At 42.3% G+C, this 13,586-nt stretch overlaps 1 protein-coding gene across 1 annotated transcript; it reads right to left on the bottom strand.

Moving 5' to 3' along the window:
- Nucleotides 1-224: 224 nt before the first annotated feature.
- Nucleotides 225-3,141, bottom strand: LOC140236684 (uncharacterized). The gene is made up of 2 exons (XM_072316603.1): nucleotides 2,673-3,141; nucleotides 225-1,243 (listed from the first exon to the last, which is right to left on the bottom strand). The coding sequence occupies exons 1-2, from the start codon at nucleotides 3,139-3,141 to the stop codon at nucleotides 225-227; spliced, it is 1,488 nt and encodes a 495-aa protein (XP_072172704.1).
- Nucleotides 3,142-13,586: the final 10,445 nt, after the last annotated feature.

Here is a 13,586-nt window from a genome sequence, read left to right as displayed (position 1 = left end):
GCCGCCACCTTTATCCAGAGAGTGTCTCTGTGTGATGTGTAATGATAAGTGTGTGTGTATGTGTGTGTGTGTGTATGCGTGTTATGTGTGTATTTATGTCTGTGTGATGTGTTGATTATGTGAAAGTGCATATGTCTAAGAGATTGTAGCTCCGGCATGTTTACATGTCTATCTTATCCTTGAAGCAGGAATGTTTCAGCGCGCGTGTGTCAACGATCACCCTGTTAGCGAGGATTGCCGATGATGTAGGATTTAAGTAGCGGCGGCAGAGGCAACATGGCCACCTTGTGAGCGGGAACCTGCCGCAAGATGGCCAGCCTACACATCCTCTGCAGGTCCATGGTGGGCGGGAGCTCCCAGACGCGGACCAGACCGTCGTCCGAGGAGCCGGCGATGTGGGACGTGTCGTGCGAGAAGGAGAGGTCTGTGATGTGGGGCCGGTAGCCGGGCACGGGGTTGCGGATCTGCAAGGCACAGTGAGTACAGTCGATGTTCGTGTCCAGAGTGGCCAGCACCTGTGCCGTGTCCGAGTAGAAGACCGCGATTCGCGACTTGGATCCTGCCACGGCGATCATGGTCCCCTCGCTATTGTAGCTCAGTCGGTCGGGCGTGCCGATATCCTCGACCAGCGGTTCGTTGAGCGTACAAGAGTTGGTATTCAGGTTGTAGGTCGTCAAACGCTGCTGCGTGGTGCAGCAGGTAATGAGGTGGTGCGCAAACAGCGGGTGAAAAGCGTACGCCCCTACACCCGACAGTGCCACGGACTTACCCTGCGAGTCCAGGCGGGGAAACACTCCGCGAAAGAGTGACAGGTTCTGTCGGCGCACCAGGAAGAGCGAACCCTTCGACGAGCTGACAGCGATGAAATCCCCGTCTGGGGTGAAGCGACACTCCACGCTGTCCTTTCCGCTGTTGCAACAGTCACTGAGGAACGCGGGGTACATCTCGTGGCACGCCTGCCCGTAAAACGGCAGGAAGAAATCAGTAGAGAACACGTAGAGCTTGTAGACGCCTTTGAGCTGCACGATGGCCGCTGCGTACGAGTCGTTGGAGGACACCGCGCAATACTTGAAGACGCCGCCCGGCTGAAAGAGCGTGTCCCTCAGAAAGAAGTGCTTTGGGTTGGAGCTGCTCCTGAACACCAGACGGTTGCCTTCGGCGTAGCAGATGAATCTCCCGTCGCCCATCATCCTGCAATGGGCTGCCACTTTGTCATTGTGACGTTTTCTTACCGAGTAGCACTCTGCAAGTAACATAATCAAACACAGATTAAAGGTTTCACACTTCAAGAAAAATTGATAATGTCATAAACTGCCGTCATAATTGATATTAGCGAACTTTATATCTGCGACGCGAACTTTATATCTGCGGCGCGAACGTTAAGACGACGCTATTAGACTGATACTCAGTAAATGGTGTTCTGCACATATGCGAGGCAGCTGTTTCCATTATTAACCCTGGAGACTGTGTCGTCTTGGCGTTCGCGTCGCAGATCTAAATCTCGATATCATCACTATACTGTATACAGTCCAACATAATGCACGTCGCTTGCCGTGTAAGGTAGCATGTTCGCGTTGTTAAGACGTAAAAGTCAGCATTTGTTTGTTTGTTGTTGTTGTTTTTTATGAACCACGGCTTAACGTCCAATTGTATCCCAGGGATTACTGGTACAATTCACAGTCCGCACATTTAGAGGGTAATTACATCACATTATTATCAGTGACCCTTAATGGAAACCAAAGGGTTTAACTCAAGACATGATTTGATTTGTACCTAAATACAATAATGGCTGAAGATTTACACTTCGCGCTACGAGATATGCACACGTAATAGGTTCTTATGAGGAAGAAGCAAATACATGGTCGTTACAGAGTGTACTTCAAGAATAAATCATTTAGTATTCTGTATTCTACAACAGAAATTTTGTAAACATTATAGGATTTATTCACCAAATAAAAGTTGGCCAGTTGTGAATAGGTGAGGAATCTTCTGGTAGTCCATAACTTATCGTTTTTAGATGAAATTACATAGTTTGTGGAGGGTGTCTTTGAAATAGGTATAACGTTGTAGTTTTATGACAAAGTGGCATCATTTCTAATAATCCTAAAGAATGAAATACGTCATTATGCCGATACGGTATACATGCACATTATACACATGCATCATTCTTGCTGTGATTTATATAAGTCTGTGCCTGCGTATTCATTAATTAGTATGCGTTTACATTATTGTTGAAGTTGTAAGGACAGTATCTTTCGGCTCTTGCTGTTCATATACTGTAGTGGAAACTTAAAGTCACAAAAGAACGTATTACACTACAGCAGTATATGTGATTTGCAATGTTATCAGCAAATATGTAAACGAGAAGACGAAATGTAGTTTCAGTTCGTGATTGACATGTGCATGATACATTTTACAGGATAAATTAAATCAACAGACAATCATTTGACATAAATTCAAAGAGTTTGTACAAAATGATGTTTTCTCACAATAACACAAAAATCTGCAAAGACATGCATACAGTGCTCTATTCAATTCAAATGATTGTGCTGAACACCATCATAATAGGTTCAGACCTACTGTTACTCATTATCCACATTAACTACACGTAATTAGCGTATTTTTTTTTTTTTTATAAGGAAACAGGTTATTATGGATGGGTGACTACTTACTATTTTTCGCGCCGTCGAGGCTCCAGACATGGACGACATCATCCCGTTGGTACAACGTCGAGCTGAGGTCGATGCGTCGTCCCGTGACGTCGCTGGCCACGCCAACACACGTGACCAGGCGAGAGTCATCGAAGGGAGCGAACTGGCATGACGTGTGCCATCGAATGTTCGAACGTTCGTGGGTACTGAGGTGGTAGGAACGTGCCAGGTCGATCACGATGCGGATCTGGCCGCCGGTGTTGCGCGGACACTCGGTCGCGCGCGAGGGTGACGGCGGTTCCGAGTTCGTCGAGGACGTGCGCGAAGGCGACGAAGGGGCGGACGAGGAGGGTGGGGAGTGGGTCATGGTCGACGCGTTCACGCTGCATTGTCGGCGCTGTAGAGACTTCCAAGGAAACGATTTCAGCGTCTTTTTCGGGACGCTGTATCGCGGTGATTCCGAACTCTGCTTGCTATTCGAACTCCCCATCTTTGAACTCCTAACAATCAATTCGCTAGAAAACAGTCATGATCTCTAACAGCAGGAGTAAAAGAAAAAGCTGAAGGTTCAAATGGCTCGATATCTGCGTAAAATGCTCTGGGCAGTGCAAAAACCCTTAGATGTTAGCACCCATATGGCCGTTATTCCAACATTTCGAAACTACACAAAACGGTCAAGTCCTGGTGATATTCAATTCAAATTTCTCTCGTCTTCACAAACTATTACGTCCGTATTTCGAACTTGATGGCGGCGTCACGTAGTCACGCCGCTGTCACACAGCGGTTGTCAGGGGCGATGTGTTTGCCAGCTAATTCGACAATCTGTCAGTGACGACGAGGATCTTCCCACGGTCAGCGTGCCGGCTGGATGTCGAAACGAACACCAACGTCGCAATTATATTGCACTTAAGAGTCACAGCAAAGACGAGTTCCGTGTCGGTGCACGCGTCCACTCTCGTGTCCCACGGCGTTGTCCGTCTCGGGTCAGACACAATATAATTTGTTCACGTGTCGGCGATGCGTGGAAATTAATTTGCACTCAAGTCGATTTCGGCGAATCAAAACGCTGTAAAGTTCATCTCACGCTTCGCGGAGGCTGTCAATTCGAGCGAATTTTCAATTATTGATGAGCGCGAGACCATAAAGAAAACGGCAGAGAGGGATGTCCAAAGACTGAGAGTTGGCGACAACGCGAGGGAAGGGGGAAGGGATAAAGAAAAGAGAGTGGCTCGTAAAGGGACACCAATTTGCGGCCACTTTAGATGCGAAAGAGACGATATCAGTACTGGCTTATACAGGCGGGGACGCTGACGTTTTTCTATCCCAACGAACTCGAATATTGCCTTATTCGGCGATTATCCACTTCCCTCATGCATATAGGAACTATACTTGCAGAGGACTGATGACAAGTGTTGTTTGGTGCGGCGATTCGTCTCTCGTAGATCTCTTCCTCCCACGATGAATGCGGCGCTCTAACAACAGGACAGAATACTTGTGGCTCAGAGCTCTCAACTCTTGCTGGTAGCTGCAAATTTTTCTGAGCTGAGACCCGCTGAAAGAAGAACGCACCACTACCGCTCGTTCGTCCGTCCGAGACGCTAGACCGACGAAGGCACATTCGCTGGATCGTGTTTCTCCATTAGAGCTGATTCTACCCGCACGATGTTGTCTAACCGTCGTCTGGTGGGAAAAAGAACGAAAAGGGGGCAAGGGGACATGAAAGATGATATCAAGATGTAGAACTGACATGATAATGTACAAGTGGGGCTTCTAACTGGCGATGAGCAGTTCCCTGGTGCTTGAATGTTTTGTACGGTTTGTACGGTTTGTCAGTGTTTGTTATTCTGCTCACTAAAGGAAACAGTGTGCATCACACAATTTTGCACTGGTCGACACAATTAATCATGTGCTAGTATTTGTGGCAATGATCTCATGTGCAGAAGATACGAGCAACAGAAGCAAAGAGACAAGTTTTTTTTTTTTTCACATTGCACGGGTTAAAGTAATCACATTCAAGTGGTGACGTGATTTACATTGGTCTAAAACTCGTGTCTCCAAAGTCCATGTATAGGCAGGTTACTAGTAACTCTTCTACAAAGGGGGCATTCACACATTCATTAAGCCATCATGAACTTTGCCGGACCGCCTACATTAGGTGTAGTAACAGAAGTTTAGTTGCAGCTAACATTTGCGATCGATTTCAAAATATTCCATTACAATGAAATATGACCATGCAAGACCACAAAAATATGTATGCAAATATATTATACAATGCATCCAAAATGTGCCACAACATCAAACACTCACAACTACTAATAGATTATATTGTATAAAGGCGAATGGGGAAAATGGAGTTCACACCGTCATGTAGCTTCTCTTGTACGAAATTAATAAGCCAGTTTGGGGTTCCACTTTGAGCATGAGCAGAAAAAGGTCATTTGTACCAGCAGAGCATGTTTGATTTAAATTCACTGAGCTAAGCATCTGTGATGTAATGATTATTCAAGAAACCGTAAGTGGTGCTTGCCACCACGTCCACCTGTATGCCAGCAAAAGCGCTATATGGCAATATCAATTGAAAACGATAGTCAATGCATTGAATGCAAAATAATGAAATGGGTGTTCTCCAAAGTGTAAATCGATGGATCATTCTGGTCACCTGGTCTACACAAGTTCATCCTTTGTACTGATGAATTCCGTAAATTGTTACGTCGGGCAAGCCTATACATTTTATCGCTTTGAAAACGAGTGTAGTGTCTATCCTGCTGAGAATAAAGAAAGGTCATTTGTACCCATGTGCACATGAGGTACATAACTCCGAACTGGCTTATTGCTTTTGAACATATGTTTTCAAACTTAGACTGATCAGAGACAGCGAAATAGCATGCAAAGTATGTTTCACTAATAGTACACACAAATTACTTACACTACCATCATGAAAATGTAGGTCCTATCGTTATGGACAATGACACACATTAAAATCAAATGTAGCCTACGTGTGGACTCACACACTCACATCTTCTGAGGACACACAGACACGCGCAGACTTGATACATACTGTAATCCCTCATAAAATCGCTGTTTATTTCTTGACTGCGTATATGGAAGCAGTGTAGACCAGAGTGATTGGACTGTCAGTAGCTGCTGAACACCAAACCCAGTTACTGATTGGCTAACAGTTTATGCCTCGAGCGCAATCCCAGTTACTAATTGGCTAACAGTGTAGACCTCACGCACAATCCCAGTTACTGATTGGCTAACAGTGTATGCCTAATGCACAATACTGAAGTCAACTGTAACACTCGCGAATATCATGTCCACATTCGTTAACCTAGCTCGTGGTATTCAAGCACAACAGTGCAATCAAACCATCTACTACAGTAATTAAATCAAAAAAGACAGACATATATTATTATGTCACTCACTCTATGACTTTGCATTTATGCTATATAGTATGTGGAAATATTTCTTATGGCGATAAATGAATGATATTCACATCACATTCTTGTTTGTCTACTTAAATAGAAACTGTGTGATTCACAACGAATGCATGCTTATTAAACACACACTTAACAGTATGCATTCGCTATACAAACCTTTGTTTTTATCGTTACATCATTACCAGCTTACTTCTATGAGTTGGAATTTTCAAAACAGCCATGGCAGAAAACGTTGGATCAAAATGAAAGTAATGTGACTGATAACAATATGTGTGTAATTTTTTTTGTAAAATTATAAAGGAAGTAACGCTGCTGATCACTCGTATGATTGCATCTATCATCGATATCCTATACGCTGCAGTTATATAATGGAGAATTAATATAGGTCACGTTGCGTATCCCCAGTATCCCTGCGACCTTAGCAAACACGTAGTCACTAGTAGTTCACGTGTACGTCGCATGCCTAATACACTATATCTTATTACTGTCGAGCAAATCGACTAGTACAATGCGTATCACAAGGCCATTGCAACGTGTAAAATGCATAGGGTGGTATGGCCAGGCGCGTGCAAAGCTTTGAGCTATAATAGGAAAATATACAGTATAACGCGTTGAGAGATCGCTCAACTCGCAAATGATGTCCACGAATCAGTTTGCCCATGCCTCCGAATGAGAATGCATGTGGTGCGCTGCATTGTGAGGATTTTCAAGTTGACAAAACACCAAATATCAGAAGAAGAATTAGGATTTTAGTTATCAAAGATAGCTATTTCAGCGTTCTCGTGTGATTATTTAGGAGTTAATTCAGAAGAGGTTAACATAATTGAATAGGAGCAAACCAAAAAACAACAACAACAACAACAATTTCAAAAACAATATCAACGAATACGCTAAGTTCTCTAAACACTTCTTTTCTGCCTAACAGCGATCCACAATAATGATATTGTTATGGTTTGTAGTAGAGTACAATACAAACAGCAACAACAAAAAAGATCACTGATTCAATTGATTATTTTTCTGACACTAGGTGGCGCTACACAGTCATGGTACATGCCTGTCGCACGGCCAGTGACACACAGTCAGATGAGACTGCAGTTGTGGCTTGTTCACACCGCAACGTGATGCTTTCATAATGTACAGCGAAGGCTTTCAGAGTGGCAAGAAGCGAACGTGTTGCGTCGCGAAACGCCGGAGCGCACCAGGGTCTCCGTGTCAACGCGAATTTTGCCCGACGTCCAAGAACAAAAGAACCCGGCCTTTGTTTGAACATCCATTAGTGGCTAACATCCAGGTCTTTCGACTTGGGCTGGAACTAATCATTACCCGCATATTGTGAAACGCGCTTAACTCCTTTTTAATACAAGTTGACATTTCGCCAGTAATTACGGACGCCAAAGTAAGGGAGGCAAGTGGGGGAAAAGTCAAACCATTTAGAACATTATCAATACCGTCGTAGGGTAAAAACGGCGTGTAAAAGAAGACCAACCCTATAAATCCTTTTGAGATTTTGGCAGTCAACAGCCACAAAAGAAAATCATGTCTATAGGTTAATTTTGCAGTGTCTTTTTTGTACTTTGAGCCAAAATTCAGATACAGAAAATTGTAACAATGTATGACATTTTGATTCTGGTCTACGACCAAGTATTCAAGTATACAATAGGGTGAACGCATTGTACTTAATCAAGTTTGATTTAAAGGGCATGGGATAGTTGTTTGGTGCCAATAAAAAATAAACAAAGCAACGCCAAAACAGAGCCGTCGGCACGAATAACACTTTTATTCCCGGGACAGCTATAACCGTATACAAAATTGGTTTTCCGTTCCTGTTCTTTTGTGTGTGGTGTATTTGGTGTGGACTTCAATTGCGGCCTTTGTGCTCACAAAGACTGCTAACCGATCTCCAAAAACCCGTAGAGCTTTGTATAGGATAAACTATGCACATCTCGTCCTCGGTACGGGCAAGGACATCAGGAGAAACGGAGAACCGTCTCTCCGATCCGCACCTTTATATGGTCACGACACGCGAGTAAAAACATTCCTAGTTCTTATAGTGATCAAAATGTGTGTCGCGTGCCTGCGATATTTTACTCCGCGGAAGGGGGGGGGGGATATGCTAGGTGTAGCCTCTCGTATCATAAAACCGTACGCGATGACTGGAGTACAATGAAAACAGCAAACAGAAAGAGGCTGGCAACAAGTTCTTACATATCATATTTGGATCTGAATAAGAATGCTATATATTGTGGTGGCAAAATCAATGACAAGATATAGAACTACAGAATACTTAATGACTTTGTGGAAAACAAACAGTGTTCTCAACAAAAATATCAACGGACTGCTGAAAACAGACTACAGTATAAGCGAAAGAAACCACGAGCAAGAAAAATTGCCACAACCTCATCAGATATCGGAGAGCGCGATGATTATGATGGGACCATTATGGACAATGACAGCTTGGATAACGTTGGCTAATGTTTGACCTTTGTCTCAATTTCACAGGCATTTGACTAGGGATTTACAAGGGAGGGTCCACGACGATCTTTATCCTAGGAGATGCTCTCAGCATATTTGGGAGATAATCATCAAAACTAATTTGCATCGCATTTTAAGATCTCGACGATTCATGATCAACCCACGCTTTTTTTTTTTTTTGCTTTCTCAGTAACTGTGTTCAGAAATATCGACGTGTAATAAGAAAAGACGACTGCATGTCGCAATTGTTTAGTCAGAAATTTAGTAACTTGCACACAATGAATGAATCAATATTTTAGTTATATTCCAGTTGATATCTGGTTAATGATTCTTCGTTTGCAACGAACACTGAATCCCATTTCTTTCGTAAATCATCACGAATACCATGAATGTCGAACATGTGAAAATAATCACGGAATAGCCATTCGAGATCAAGCACAAAGTATTGGAAAGTGCGGAGAATTGGCCCAATGTTTATGTTGGTATAAACATGGACGGTATGATGGCATTCTACAATGTGGTATATACTGGCTCCTTTGAAATGGCTTTTGTGAGACCAGGTGCACGTAAGTGAGTTGAAGGGGAACTACATCGAGCCAAACAATGAAACCAAAGTTGGGACAGATTCAGATCAGATATATTTGGGACGGATACATATCATAGACATTCGGAATGTATTCTAGAACGTGACAAGATGGGTGCAGATAATATTGTTCCCAAATGTGTTAATAAAACAGTTCCTAACTTCTGATGACTGATTGATCTTAGAATTGTCCCTAAGATCAGTTCAATTTAACTTAGCATTGATTTTAAAGCTTAATGAAACAGATCAGGTAACATGAGAAATGTGGGAACAATGCCAAAGTGTTGATGAAGTCACATAATCTCTCAAAAAACGCGCCAAACGGATATGCCAGTAATCACTTTATTCATCCTATATATTCTTCTCTCTCTCTCTCTCTCTCTCTTTTAATGTGGCAATAACTAATCATTCTGCTTTGCTACTTGTCCGTGTTTGAATCGTATGCCCACAGTACAATGTTTTACGATGGGAAATGTATACAAACACAATGTGCTTATAATACAAGTGCGTATAACATCTGCTGGTATTATTTCTTCAAAGGGATGTAATAAGACGGGTTGCCGTGCTAGTGGTTGGAACAATACCTGAAATATATATGCCTAAGCAAACCAACTTATCATTGTCCATAAATATATAATTACGAAACATCAATTTACATGTTAACTTCTTATACCGAGTGATATGATTACAAAACCAAAATAAAATTTATCACAATCAAATACCTTGAAAATGCTAGGTTACATGATAAGTCGTGTCTGTGTACATTTATCGTTTACCACTTTTTTTTTTTAAAGGTACCTCTCTTGTAAAAAAAAAAGAAAAAAAAAAGACTAGTTCGGTAGTGGACATGATAAGATTATGATAGTGATTACAATACTGGCAACGAAAACTAATGCAGATGATTCAATGTCGCCGTTAGCATCATCGTCACTACTTTGAACAACAGCATCGTTAACATCGTCATCATAGACAACTTTTGCATTACCAGAACACAATGATAGTATCGCCACAGAAATACACCATGTGTGTCATACGTCGACTTCAGTGTCATTATAGTAGGCCTACATATGGGACATATAGTCATGATGTATACCTCCATACACCAGTGTATTATTGACCAGTAGCACATATTATAATGCATTTTATGTGCACTTGTGACATATTCGGTAAAACACTGCTACTCAGGTCTATCCATCTGACTTTTTTTTTCTCCCCCCCCCCACAAAAAAAAAAAAAAAAAAAAAAAAACACGCACACACTCTTGAGGGATGATAAAACAGTATACGATATCTACCAATATGCCGGTATTTGTAATATCTGTTGAGTCCTTCTACTATAATAATGTTAATTCGTTGGCATTGCCACTGGTGTGCATTCTGTCCTGTTCTTTTTATTCGATTGTATAATGGAACAGACGCAATCGTACACACATTTACGCACGCCTTAAGTATAAAACACGAATTTCTCACCGAGTCTTTCACGAGATATCCACCTTCCCTTGTAGTAATCCAGCTCCGACCGGACCGGCTAGTTCCCCCATTACGTCCTGTCCCCAGCCCTCCCTACGTTCGTGTGGCAGTCGCGTGCCGGACCAGGATAACGAAAAACGGGATTCAAAGGCCGATAAAAAGACAAAGAACGGCCCCAACAAAGGCCGGGTTATCAGACGGTAGCAGCTGGTACGAGCATCTACTCTTATCCCCATATATTATGATCATGCTCGCACACACACACACACACACACACTTACCCCAATCTATCCACACGAAAACGCACACGCATAGACACTCTCACACACACAGACCTCACGAAGAAAAAAAAATGCTCGCTCTCGTATCATCACTCGCCGACACACACACGCGGAAAAAACTCACGCGCGCCGTATTTTACGTCCAAATCAGCTTTCCGGCGACAGATAAAAAAGCCGGAAACTTACATTTTCCAAGATATTTTCCCTTTGTGTAGTACCGGGTAGAAGAGAGATATCATGGCTTTCATTTCGACAAGACAAAAAAGGCAGGAAGGCATTTGCAGCTCGGCATAACCCGTCGACGTACTATGGATGCTCAAAAAATGGTTGGCTATGTAACGAAGAAAGATGCAATTTCGAAACGGGCAGCATGTTTACATTTAGGTTCGCTCCTCGCTCTCCGTTCGCGTGCCCCTCTCCGATGACGTCACACTGACGTCTGCGTACCTGGATGACTCTAGAAATAGCGCAAGACGTGAAAAGAAAAATATCGCGACTTTATGTACGGTGTATAATATACTTTCTCCACGCTCTGCAGGCATGTCCTATTTTTTTCCTCAAAGCAGTACGAGCAAAAGTGCTACAGAGTTAGAAGCGATGGCGATATTACCACAAAAACAAGCGGGTAAATCACGTCTAGTTAATTATTCATTTTTTGCATTGTTTTTCATAGTCATTATTGCCTCCTCGTGACGTGCGAATGCGTGAGAGATCCCTCGAGCCGCGGGTGGCGCTATAACCGAAAATGTATGCGTGATGTAAAAAGCCGGGCAATTAGCATAATTCCATGCGCCGAGCCCATGTCCGTAGTATATTGATTTCTTCTTCTGTGCGCAAGACAAGCCAATATGACAAAGCAGTCGCTATTTGATGGGGAAAGATGGAGTAAGAAGGCTGTATTTGCCGAGGAGCGGGGGGGGGGGGGGGGTGGCGATGGGGAGGGGATAATGGGGTAAGAAGAGAGGAGGCAAGACGAGATGTATGTGCACAGGGACTCTGTACGTTGCTTACCGTTTGGGGACGACGCTTGTTGGGCGGGGATGATATTTCTTGCGTCAGTAGCATTCTCCCAGTACCTATATAGCCTTGCGCATTATCTAGTAGCCTTTAACGTGTTTAAAGGATTGCCATTTTGTTACACTGGTGCCCGCCCGACGGAAAGGCGCTGTAGGGCCTATAAGTGTAACCGTCCCAAAAATAGTGTCCTATTTCGGAGAAATGTTTTCGCCTTGCCGAGGCGCGATTGAAGACCAAAGCTTCGTTCAAGTGCTATAAATGCTATGAGTGAGTAAATTGGTGACTGAACCGATGAATGAAAACGGAAATGCGAAACTGTTCTTTGTTTGAATGCACAGACAAAAATAATCACAGAATATCTACTTGAACCTGTTGACGGTCAATCTGTTTACACGGTTGCAATCTTTTGAAAAAAAAAAAAAGGTGAGAAAAAAGCTTTGCAATCGATAACTAACAAAAACAAAATCAGACTATAAATAACGTTGCTGATCCATTTTAGGAGCTTTGTCTCAAAACATTTAAAATGCCTTTCTTTCAACTCACTTTTATGGTATTTTACTTACGCTTATCGTACTGTTGGAGTATGGTTTGAAAAGAAAATCGTCATGCTCTTATTTTTCTTTAAGTAACAATAAATTGATAAAACTGAGCAATGAGGAATAAGGCTGTTCTATAGTTCAAATGACTATCACTATGTATTAATGCCATGTTATGCAGGGGTGAACTCCCGTTATAGCGAAGTCCTCGGGACCGGCAGTTTTCTTTCGTTATATCGAAATTGGTTATGACCGAACCATAAACAATCAAAAAAAAAAAAAAAAACATAGAGCGGATAATGTTGCGGTCTGGATTTTTATTTCGTTTTAACCGGGCTTTCGTTATAACCGTGTTCGGTTGACAGTGCACTCCCGTTATAACGGGGATGCACTGTAGTCGACAATCGGTAGCATCTTATCAATATAATATTCCTTATCAATATCAAACGAACGACAAATCGAGTCATTTACGAAGCGAGTGAAAACAAAAATGTTTGGAAAAAGGATCAAGAAGCGAGGGATATCGGTGTTTTGACAAACAAACTCGCACACACACACACACAGACACACACACACATACACACACGTTCACATGCAAATCGGGTACCAGTTTATTATTCACAGTGTAGCATGCTATAGAAATAATCAATTTGTAAAACTATATAAATCACATGACAGAAGTTTCAGTTTCCGTTTGTTTGTTTTTTCTCCACCTGTATCTAATGAAATTGTTATGACGAATCAACAACGTTTACATCAAAATAGGGATACGAGTACCTTAAAAAAGTACAAAAAGAAATACATGTACGTTAAATCACGTGCGTACACGAACACACGTTTATCTTTATCGTACCGGTATCTCGTTAGGACGTGGTGGAGGAGACCGTTATCACTATAAGCAGTTTGCTTGGCCGAGATACGGCCTATTCATTGATTGGGGGTGGGGTATATATGGTATTTAAACTAGGTTTCTGATAAATAATCAAACTACAGTTATGCAAATACAGATAGCCTCATTAAAACACCTTAAAACTGATTTACATCTCCATGCCTCAAAAAACATTTGTATTTATCTGTCTTTTTTCTCAGCACATGGCTTTCTTATATGTATATATATCTATATCTATCTATCTATCT

Source organism: Diadema setosum, chromosome 13, assembly GCF_964275005.1.
Source record: "Diadema setosum chromosome 13, eeDiaSeto1, whole genome shotgun sequence".
Classification (NCBI taxonomy): domain Eukaryota; kingdom Metazoa; phylum Echinodermata; class Echinoidea; order Diadematoida; family Diadematidae; genus Diadema; species Diadema setosum.
Note: the sequence above shows the minus strand (reverse complement) of the source record. Positions and strands in the feature narration are given on the sequence as shown.

What these genes read in the sequence shown, in the direction of transcription:
- LOC140236684 (XM_072316603.1), bottom strand. Translation starts at nt 3,141, where the DNA reads ATGGGGAGTTCGAATAGCAAGCAGAGTTCGGAATCACCGCGATACAGC. An exon ending in CCTCGACGGCGCGAAAAATA is followed by an intron (nt 1,244 to 2,672) that starts GTAAGTAGTCAC and finishes TGTTACTTGCAG; the next exon opens with AGTGCTACTCGGTAAGAAAA.